General features: G+C 42.2%; 1 protein-coding gene across 3 annotated transcripts; it reads left to right on the top strand.

The window, feature by feature from the left end:
- Nucleotides 1-517: 517 nt before the first annotated feature.
- LOC102078373 (uncharacterized) lies at nt 518-9,807 on the top strand. Of its 3 annotated transcripts, none has more exons than XM_005468297.4 (5): nt 518-1,166; nt 1,610-1,722; nt 4,031-4,123; nt 5,576-5,749; nt 8,783-9,807. In XM_005468297.4, the coding sequence occupies exons 1-5, from the start codon at nt 1,016-1,018 to the stop codon at nt 8,963-8,965; spliced, it is 714 nt and encodes a 237-aa protein (XP_005468354.1). In that variant the 5' UTR covers nt 518-1,015; the 3' UTR covers nt 8,966-9,807. The 3 variants fall into 3 exon arrangements, with proteins under 3 accessions (XP_005468354.1, XP_005468356.1, XP_005468355.1); XM_005468299.4 differs by having other exon boundaries at nt 526-1,166; nt 5,579-5,749; XM_005468298.4 differs by having other exon boundaries at nt 530-1,166; nt 1,613-1,722.
- The last annotated feature ends 1,970 nt before the right edge of the window (nt 9,808-11,777 follow it).

Genomic DNA, 11,777 nt, shown 5'->3' with positions numbered 1-11,777 from the left:
AAAAAAACCGATTTCGGAAAATTACTTCATTATAAAATGATACACTGAACTGCATTTTTACGGATTTGTTATTTATGTATTTATTACTGTGTAAAATACGCTGACTCCAATGAATACTTATTACTTAAAAAGCTTGCTGGAGTTTGGCTTTTCCAAGTTTTAGTTACTTCCCTCTCCCTGTAAGGATGGCCAGTATGCAAAACTAATTTCTCCTTGCTGTCTCGAGGGCAAAGTATAATATACTGATTCAATTCAGCAAGCTTGGGCCACAGCCAGATATGTGAAGTGCATATTAAGAGATCTGTTTTATCCTGTCTGCAGGATGTCAGTGCCTCTCTCCACCTTTAAGATATAAAATAATGAAAGTATCTGGGGTGACATACTTTATGAAGTTTATCTAGTAAAAAAGAGAAAAAGGGCGGGGGCGCATGTTTTCATAGTTTCCATCTATGAATGAACTAATGCTACATTTTGGGTCTTTGTTTGTGTAGAAAGCTCGGATGGGACCCCCACGGTTGCCAGGGTAACGGGACTCCAGCTCAGGAATCCGGGGTGTTAACTAACTTACGGGTTTGGATGCCATTAGTTAAACAGCGGACGAAGCAGCAATAGCAACCTGCTGTAATATTCATTCAGCAGCACAGACGCTGCTGTTTTCCGTGTCCGTGGCCTGGTGTCCTCCGCATATAGAGAGGGGTCCAGCTTAAAAATGCCAATTAGCCTAAGTAATGAGTCTGTATGCCCGTGCACTGCTGGTGCTTCCAGTCAGTGTCAGTCAGTCCATAAACAAAACCAATGCTGCTGTCCGGCTCCAAGCCACAGCGACGTCACGCGCGCTTCGGGGAGGGCGTCAGTGCGCCGTCACGGGCTCTTAAACGCTGTGTGGCGTGTTTGACCGAGTGGAGAGAGTTTGAGATCCCCACTTTGCAGAGCGCATGTGGACTGCCAGCCTGTCCGGGACTGAGCGCACGATGAAGAGGAGCGACAGAGCCGGATTCCTTTTCTGATCTGTAAGATGAGAGCCCCGGCGCTGAGGCCGAAGAGTTCAGGAGGATTTGTAAAGGGAAGATTAACAGTTCACGAAGGAGAAATGTCCACAACTGCAACTCCAACCATCCCCTCCTTCCAGCTGACATCTGATCAACTCACAGTGGTCGCTGCGTCCTGTAAGTAAAGCTTTAAGGGTGTAATTCAAGTAGAAATCGTGTATTTAGAGGGAGACATTTGGATACAGCATTTGGATTTAATCTAGCCACACATGCAGATAGCTATATATATATATATATACATATATATATATATATATATATATATATATATATATATATATATATATATAGGCTTTTAATGTCTCAGCTTTGGCTCTTATGTTTCCCAAAAACTTATGCTCGAAACCATTAAAAACAAGCTTAGAGACTTGGGTTTGTAATTTTAAACACACCGGAGAAACTTTGACTGTAGAAATGGACTGACATTTAAAAACAGCGAATAAGCACATTCCATTAAAAAACTCATCACAGGCTTCAAATGTGCAAAGTGAGTGGAAAAATAAACACGCAGTGCCTGACTCAGTGTGATTAAGTGACTTCTTATTCTCTCCGGCTTCAAGCAGTTTCCTCTCTGGTGTTCTTTGTGGTTATCGTGGTGCTGCTGTCCATCATCTACCGCAAGGATCCTCAGTGCTGCAGACTCTTCTCCTATCAGGGGCCACATGCAGATATGGTGAGGAAAAACAAACCACATGGCAGAGAGTGTATGTGTGTGTGGGGTGTGGGTGGGGGTGTGAGGGGGGGACCAAAAAAAAAAACCCACCCTGATGCTGAGTTTTGTGTTTTCTTTTTTCTTTGTAAGGTGATCTGTATGTTCAGTTTCTCAGCACAAACTGTTGAGATTACACTCAAAGACAGGCCGGGCACGCAGACATTAAGGGGTGTCAGATTGAATTTGCATAGCGGCACAAACATGGCCTACAATAAATTTGATATGATCAGTGTCAGTCAGTGAATTTGCTCCGGTGGAAATAGCGCGCTGCCAGAAATATCTCTTGAGTGCTGCAGTATCTCTCCAATAGAATTGGACAGAATTAGCACTGATGCTACTTCAGCACCATAGTGGCCTAATTAAATCACTGCAAATCAAATTTATGTTTTTTTCTGTCCCAGCATTGGCAGGGTGAAGCAAACCAACTCAATTCCTTGGGTATTTTTTAGCTTGTGTGTAACATTTTGCTAAAAATCACTTCACACCTACAAAATAACATAACTGTTTGCTCACTAAAGAGAAACACTTGACTATCCTCAGTGCTGCAGGCGCTGGTGCAGGATGAACTAAAGAGGAAATGCAAACACTCCCAAAGAATTATACTGTTTATTAGTTGTCTGTTTCCTTTTCCTGACCCGTTTCTCCCCTCCATTAGTCCCCAGGAGTGAGGTTTGAGTGTTATCTTTAGATTGCAGAGACACAACTCATGCCTCCCTCCTTCAACTGACAGGAAGCTGTCTGTTCAGCTGTGCCTTTAATGGAGAGGCTCCGTTGTGCCTGAGTTTAAGGAACAGACTGTTTCACTTGTACAAAGTGGCCATGCTGACCTCTGCTTACAGCTGTACCGTGTTGCTGATAAGAGAAGCACATGATGGTTTCTATTTACCCTCAGGTCACGTACAGTGAACTGCACGTGACAGATTAGAGTGATGAGTGTCGTTACAATTCCTACGATTAATTGTGGTGAAAAAGAGGCTTTCACTCTTTTGACCACAAGTGAGAGAAAGTGAAGATTGAGAAACACACACACACAGGCGCTCTTTCATTGTGTTTCATGTCTTCGACTTCATAGTCACATACCTTTCCCTGCTTCACTTTGCTCCGTGAATAGTGGACCGACCCCACGGTGGGTGTTGGAGGTGGGGGGGAGACAAGAGGGACAATGGGAGCTCCTTTAGGCTGCGGCGGAGGAGAAAAAAAGCACACTGCTGCTGGGGTCCTCCCCCGACTTCGACACTGATTTTACACGGTTGTGCTTTTTTTTCCACGCTGGCTGATTCAATGGCAGGCGACAAAAGCTCCTCTCCTTTTTTTCCTTTTCTCTTCAACGTGGTGACGTTTCTTTCTTTTTTTTTTATCCTCCCTCTCAAAAGTACAAACCAGTGAGGGGAAAATGACCTTTGACATCACCTTTTTTTGGTGCCATCTCTGTGTGTCTGTGAAACGTAATGAGGGTTATGGCAAAGGTCGACAGATCGCGTCACTCTGATGGTGAGTGATGTCATAGTTTAAAAAGGCCTGGGAAAATAATAAATCTGATAAACCGATGATATGTTGATGTGACCCCGTGTTAGTGCAATCTGAGCTGCCTTTGTTGCCTCTGTGTGAGAAGAAATCTCTATAGTATTCGCAGCAACTGCTGTTTAGCTCATATCTCTTGTCCTCATGCTGGATCTAAATCTCAGTCAGGCAACAAATTGACTTTGTGGTAAAGGCGGCTCAAATGACATAAAAAGGCCATAATGTGTATTGGAGTGTGCTCCTTAACAGGTACCCGCCGGAGCTACACGGGGAATAGAGGGACGCTGAAAAGACCACACGGTGTGGTTTGTTGCCTAGGGACCTTGATGACACAGTAGGACATCACATTGTTCTCTGCACAAAGGAGACTCATTTAGACGCAAAGCAATTACCTCGTTTTACTGGCGGCCTTTTTTCAGGATTTCTGCACCTCATACAGTGAGACACTGACGGGTCTTGTTTTATAGTGGGGCGGGAGTGGGAGGAGGCACGGAAATCTGAGGGTGGTCATCTTATTGATTAGATAATTTATGGTACTGCTAAACAAGCCGGCGCACCAAAGTGACTAAACAAGGCATGAAAATTGGTCAATTGGGCTGAAGTTAGTGGTTCTCAGCAACAAGAACCAGAAAAATGCTTCACTTAGTTAAACTGTAAAGGTGAAATTCCAGTCCTGTGTTTAATTAATAACTAAGGGGTTTTTTTCCTGTCCCGCGACTTCTTGAATTTATTACTGTTTGTTTTACAGGGTGCTCCCTCTCAGTACTACAGCAGCAGGCAGACGCTGGTGCCATCTCCTTGTCTCGAGCAGACACAGATCACTGATGACAGCAGCACTCAGGTGAGAGAGCCCATCATCTGCTATTAAGCCAAACAAAGCATCACTCTTCCCCTCTGTGTATGCTAATGGTTAAGGCAGGGCCTTCATTCACATGCACACACTCTACAATACACACAGGCTGGAAAGTCCTTGTCTCTGAAGTGAATGTTCCTGATGAGATTTATCCTTTAAAGTGGGTATCTGGGATGGGGTTTATGATGGGGGAAATAATGATTTGATACCTGCTGAATTTGTAACTTTGCACACTTACAAAGAAATGAGCAGTCTAATTATAATAGAGAGAGACAGAATATCCATCAGAAATCCAGAATTTAACACATTACATAAAAGTAATAAACTGATTTGCATGTCACTGAGTGAGATAAATATTTGATCCACAAGCAAAACATGACGTAGTACTTGGTCGAATAACACTTGTTGGCAAGCACAGCAGCAAAATGTTTTTTGTAGTTGGTTTTTGCCCACTCCTCTTCACAGAAGCTCTTTAAACTCATCCCTGAGGTTCTCGTCTAAGATTTTACATCCATAGGCCCCTCAATGTGCTGAAGCCATCCTGCACCCTTAGCAGAAAAACAGCCCCAAAGCATAATCTTCCCACCTCCTTGCTTAACTGTGGGGATGGTGTTTTCTGGGTCATACTCAGTGTTTGTCTTCCTCCAAACATGGCGGGTCAAGTTGATGGCATAGAGCTTTTGGTGTCATTTGACCACAGCCTTCTCTGAATTATTAAACCTACTGGTGTCTTGGGATGTGTCTTCTTGCGCAGCAAGATTTCAATCCACTAGTGTAGTGTGTTACCAAAGGTGCTCTTGGTGACTGTGGTCCCAGCTGCCTTCAGATCATTTAAAGAATCCTCCAGTATAGTTTTGGGATGATCCACCACCTTTCGAACAAGAATGAGGGTAATTGTTGGTCATTTTATAATTCTTGCTTCTTGCTGACGGTGTTGTAGCTCATTCCAGCCTTGTGCTGGTCTACAGTCTTGTTCCTAATGTCCTCTGACAACTCTTTGGTCATGCCCGTAGTGGTGGAGAGGTTAAAATGGAAGAAAGTGATTCTGTGGACAGGTTTGCTTTATACACATAAAGAGCTGAGATCATGAATGTCTGTAAATGACTGACTGATTGTAATTTGTATGTCACATGGCCACACAGAATCCTGGCTGGTTCAAAGCCTATTTCACTCAGTGATATGCAAATCTGTTTATATTTTATGTCATGTGTTTGGTTTTTTTTGTCTGGATTTTTGGTTGGTATTCTGTCTTTCTCCATTAAAATGAAACTACCATAAAAATCTGTTTCATTTCTTTTCTTTCATTTCTTTTTAAGTGAGCCAATCTATAAATTTAGCAGGGCTCAAACACTTATTTCCCCCACTAAACTTCAGACCACTTTCCACTAATAACATAAAGACGTCTGCTTCTTGTCCCATTGTGGTCTGTTTACGTCTCAGCAGGCAGGTCAGCTGTTCTACGTCGGCCTGCCCTCTAGCTACAGCCTGCCTGTGCTGGAAGGCCCCCTGCCGAGGCTCCCCTCCTATGAGAGCGTCCGAAAGAAGGACCGCCAGAGGCAGATCCATATGATGATCGCAGACCGTTTTGGTCTCAATGGACCCATTGTGACTGAGGTGGGGTACACTAGAGACTAAAACTGCATTACACTGTTTGGAAGTGTTGCAAAGCCTTTGGAAATGTAGCCCTTCAGGTGGTTTTCTTAAGCTTGGGATTGTGGGAGATCATTAAAGCTAAAAAAAAAAGTCTGCTTTTTATTGAAAGCCATCATTTGTATTGACACAGTGGGTGGAGATAATCAGAAGGAGACTCTCTTTACTATTGTTAATAGAAAGATGTTGGCACACAATATTGTAACAAGAGCTTGTTCAAAGATTAGACTGCATTCAGAGCGCAGTAAACAGGATGCAGTATCAGCTCATCTAATGCCTGCTGCCGAATTGTGCTGGCAGCTGCGTTTCGAGGTTTTACCGTGTTGATCTTTCGCTTAGCTTCTAGTTCGCACAACGCTTGAGCAAACAAGGTAATGAGAAAAAGGCACATCAAACATAATTAAGGCCTGCATCCTGAGTGCAAACAGTGCCCAAGAATGCAGCTTTGTGCTCCCATCTTCCACCGTTTTTTTCTACTTTGACCTCCCCTCCGTTTCTTTAATTAAACACCCCCTAGCATGACTGCTCATCACCAAAGCACATTCACACACAATACTCTTCTGTCATCCCATCACCAGTCACTGACAAACATTCCTCTACACAATCTGAACTCTATCTTCCAAGAGTTCAGATGATGGACCCCTTTATTTCCCCGTCTGCCCTGCGTGGCCCGAGGCGGGACGGCAGTAAAACTTTGCAGCCTGGTATGCGTGCGCGTGTGGTGCGGGTATCAAACGGAGGGCAGGGTTGTGGGGTTGCACTTGTCGCCTGAGGGTCCCCAAGCAATTAAAAGATAAGAGGACTCAGTCAGGGAGCGTGAATCTGCTAGATGTGATGAGAAAGATAATATATTTGAAAAAAAAAAGAACATGTTGCAGACAGCCAGGGTGGGGACGGATTAATTGGTAATGTAAATACAAACACGTTCTGCTTCGCCACAGGGTCAGATTTCAGTTCTTTCAGGCCTGTGGGTGCTCTCAGAGTAACTCAGTCCTCCTGGTTTGTTCGAGGACTTTTAATTTCCCTGAAGAATTTTGTGGTCTGCAACCTCGGTGGCATTACTGTGCGCTCTCAGACAGCTATGGAGAACATTGCCCTTTGGCAACTTAGGAAATGTTTCCCAAAAGTCTTCAGAAGTCTCATCACTGCATACAAAGGCAGCGGTATGACAGTAACATGTCTTTCCTTAAATCTTTATTAAGAAAGCAGCTGTAAACATAATATTACCATTTGATTAATGCTATATTATAATGACCATGGAGTTTGCATGTTCTCCCTGTGCCCATGTGGGTTTCTTCTGGGTTTTCAAGCTTCCCCATCCACAGTCCAAAGACATGCAAATTGGGTTAACTGGTTATTAGGACATAGATGTGAATGTGAGTGCAAATGGTGGTCAGTCTCTCTGCGTTGTATTTAATTCATGCTACTGCAGTTGTATTTGTTTGTGAAAGTATTTGCCTACAGAAAGCTGACAAAGCAGGGTTTTCAACCACTGCAAACTTTTCTCTGAGCAGTCGTCCAAACTATCAACTATGTGGTTGAGAAGTGGGCCAGAACAGGGAAGGAGTGACAGCAGAGTTAACCAGGAGTGAGAGAAGTGTGATCAAAAAATACAGCAAGAAAAGTACCAAAAGTGGCCATTTCAGCTCCCTGTGTGTTATAACGATGCGTTCTAGTTGAAGTCTGAATTTCCGAGTTATAACGCATTATTTTCAGCTGAAATCAAGTCCAATTTTAAAATCTGAAAGTCAGAGCATCCACATCATCCCCAACTTAACAATGTAAGATGGCAGCAGTGAACAGTGAATGCGTCTGCAGAGCACTGACCAAACAAATCCTGTATTTCCTTGCTTTTCCATCTTTACCAGTAAAACAGCTCAAATTGGGAGTGACGTCACTCCCGGCTCTGACATCCAACTTCTGCAGTAAAGAGAACGAAGCAAAATGATGAATTCCCGAAGTCCCGAATAAGTCAGAAATCCGAATTTCTGAGTTCCCAGTCAGAATTTGAATCTAGAATGTTCCTTCAACTTGGATTTCTTACTTGGAAAGTCAGAATAAAAAACAAAAACAAAAAAAAGTATTATGCTGTATTGTCAGTGATACCAGAGTTGCTCTACCTAGCTAACAATTCCTGTTTTTCCTTGCTTTTGTTCCGATATCTGAGTTCGAAGGTATCTAGAACACGGTGGAACGCCAACGACAGCACAATCAAGAGTAGGGCACAGATTAGTTGTACCACATATTTCTGACATTGCCACCATCTGACTGCAGGTAGCTGGGCAGTCTAAGCTGCCCTAAGCTGCCCAACGACTCCCAATATGCCACAGGTGTCGAACTCCAGGCCTCAAGTGCCGGTGTCCTGCAGGTTTTAGATGTGTCCTTGATCCATCACAGCTGATTTAAATGGCTAAATTACCTCTTCAACATGTCTTGAAGTTCTCCAGAAGCCTGGTAATGAACTAATCATTTGATTCAGGCTTGTTGACCCAGGGTGATATCTAAAACCTGCAGGACACTGGCCCTCGAGGCCTGGAGTTCGACACCCCTGCAATATGCTCTCACCATTGAACTGTCATTTTCCCATTAGGCCTATGACAGACTCATGATCTGTCCAATCACAGCTAAAATAGGGTCCAGCTCCACCCTACACATCCCACAACCCTGAATTGGATAAGCAGAAATAATGAATAGATGTCAGCAGCCTATTTATTCACTCTGCAGAGATGATGCTACATTAGCATTTTGAGTCTGACCAGCTGATTAAGTTTATTTTTCCTTTAATGCTTATCTTGGTCCACCTGCTGGCTGCTAACTTTATCTGAATCAGAGCAGTTAACCTGTGGATCTGAACACTCCACAGACCCTTCAGTTACTTGTTAATTTTAAACAATTAGCTATTCTGACCGAGCTTACAATGTGACAGTTCAGCTCATAGATGTTCATGTAATATTTAGTGTAAAATCTCTTCTATCTTTTTTTTGCCATCTCCTACAGCCTCCTCCAACTTATGAAGAGAGCATCCGTCAGTCGGTGGAGCTGCCGTACAACATCCTCTCATCCAGCCTGGACGTCCCCTCTGCTCAGAGTTTCTACACCAACACTAGAGCCGTCATTCAGACTAACACAGCTCCTCCTGCTAACTTAGAAGCCGCCGACAACACCGTCCTACCCGTGTGACGCCGATCAAGCCATCAAGCTTTCTGGTGAATGTGAAGCAGAATTGCGATCTTTAACGTAACGCAGACGCAGTTACTAAATCGACTGGATCCTTAACAGTTGCGTACAAGATGATTCTGATACCTCAAAACTGACAGAGCTAATGTTGATCATGAGCTGAAAGGCAACCATACAAGGAGCAGGGAAGGACACGTTTGAATGTTAAAAATACTTTGTGACATTTACTGTGCTCTACCGTGCCAGTGAGTTTGAAAACAGAAACACTGAATACTCATAAAACTAAGGTGGCTGGCACATCTCGAACAGAAAAGGGAAGAGGGGATCTCTGGACTACAGAACTGAAACATACCAAAAAAAGGGAACGACTATTTACTTTGTTGATTACAGTGACGCATATTAAATTCCGTTAATGTTTTCACAGTTAGCTCTTCTCATTTATTCTAATGTCCACGAACTGGAAACCTCATTGTGTGGTTTTTAAAGAGGTCTGTTTGTTTAGTAGCTACCGTAAAGTGGGCTTCTTTACCCCGCTGAGGCGATGCAACGCTGCTCTAGCTTGAGGCCTGCAAGAGGGAGAATAAAAAAGGTGCTAATGATTCATGGAATCGAAACTAGACATTCATTACAAAACTTTTGTCTTTACCCCATCTTTTGATTTTTTCTATTTACACACCAGATTTTATGTCTTAATGTTCTGTGCGTTATTTTCTCTTACTTTCCATGTACACGTGTCGTATGTTTGCCCTGCATATGTCTCGTACTGTATTTATTGAAGAAAGATAATTGACATCTTGTTATTTCTCTGTGGAAACAAATGTAATAAATACTTTTATTGCTTTGTTCGTGAACGGTTTTTATTACACAGCCACAGTTTATGTATGTGGACCACATCCAAACCACTCACAGTGAGGCATGATTTTATATGTGTGTTTCTGAGTGCATGTTATTTGGAAAACAAAGTCAGAAAAAGTCAGTGAGAGACTTTTGTCTAATTAGTTTCCAATTAGTTCCCAAACTAATCTGCATGAATTTGACTGAATTCTGGAGTTCAATAAAAAACTGGAATATTTTCAGTTTTTAAGCCCTAATATTCAAAAACATTAAAAAAAAAACTTCCTATGAGGGATGGGGGTGGGCAAACATCCCCATTATGGAAAAACACTGAACAGTCTATTGTTTTTATTGTAGTTTCACAGAGTGGAAAATCCAGAAAAAAACATTACATAAAAGTTATAAACTGACTTTTTGTCATTGATTTCAATAAGGATTTGATACTCTATGACCCAGACAGTGTTCTGGCTCCAACAGATTAATCAATCAAATACAGATACTACTGATCTTAACTTATTATATGTGTAAAGTCCACCTGTCCACCTGTTCCATTCTAACCTCATCACCACCATGGGCAAGACCAAAGAGCTGTAAGAGGACATCAGGGACAAGACTGTAGGACTGCAGAAGGCTGGTATGAGCTACAACTATCAGCAAGAAGCTTGGTGAGAAGGTGACAACTGTTGGTGTCATTATTCAGAAATGGAAGGAATATAAAATGATCTCAGGCTCCATGCCAGCAAGATATTGCCTCAATGGTAGTGAATCAGCCCAAAAAGTAAACAGGTGGAGCTTGTTAATGATCCGAAGGCAGTTGGACCAAAGTACAGCACTAGTAAAACACTACGCTTTATTAAATTGAAATTTTGCTGCGCCACAAGGTCTACCTGCTCAACAAGACACGTGTACAGGCCTGTCTTAACTTTGCCAGTGAACATCTAAATAATTCAGAGAAGGCTTGGGAGAAAGTGCTGTGGTCAGAAAATCGAGCTCTTTGGTATCAACCTGACCCTCCACGTTTGGTGGAAGAGAAATCCTGAGTGTGACCCAGAAAACACCATTTTTCCAAACCTGGTGACCAACTACGAGAAACGTCTTACCGCTGTCTTTGCCCACAATGATTTATCCACCAAGTACTAAGTCATGTTTTGCTTGGGAATCCAATTCTTATTTCACTCAGTGACATGAAAATCAATCTATAACTTTTATGTAATGTCTTTTTTTTCTAGATTTCTGGTTGATATTCTGTCTCCATTAAAATAAAACTGCCAGAAAAATCAGAGGCTGTTCATTTCTTTGTAAATGAGCAAACTTACCGATTCAGCAGGGAGTCAAATAATTATTTCCCTCAGTGTAGCTTAAATAAAAGTGACATGTTGAAGTGTTCGGGGTATTACCCTGAAATAAATGTCCCTGAATTTTTTTAGGTGACTAATATAATAAATTGATATATAAAGAGGGCACGGAAAGTAACCACCTTTACATTTTTCTATAAAAGAACCCACCCATTTACCATTTACATTGGAAATCTTCAGTACTGTCATGTACAATATGAACCGCTATTGGTTCCACCATATCAGTGAATTACTGTTTTCTTTATATCACTTGTTTTCACCTTTGGCAATATAAAACTCCTTTCTGCTGCTGATCGTGTTCGATGATCATGTCGACTCAACTGAGAAAACAGCTTTTCATTTCATATAATACATGCAGTAATCTTCTCTCTAGGATATTTAATTTACATCTCACTGACATTAGTTCTGTAAAAGCACTGCAATACAAAACCAGCAGCTTTATTTTGAGCTACCTGTAAGGTGTTATTTCTATTGCTGAAGCACTTGAGCAGCTCACACAAGAATAATAAAGCTGAGGCAGAACTAACGCAACCAAAGCATCAAGTCTGAAACTCTTCTGACCACTGACAGAGCTTTAGCAGTTTACTTGAAATATCTCCTGCACTTTACCTGGAGAACTATTAACA

The sequence above is a fragment of the Oreochromis niloticus genome, linkage group LG4 (genome assembly GCF_001858045.2).
Source record: "Oreochromis niloticus isolate F11D_XX linkage group LG4, O_niloticus_UMD_NMBU, whole genome shotgun sequence".
Classification (NCBI taxonomy): Eukaryota; Metazoa; Chordata; class Actinopteri; order Cichliformes; family Cichlidae; genus Oreochromis; species Oreochromis niloticus.
This window is presented reverse-complemented; position numbering and strand designations above follow the sequence as displayed.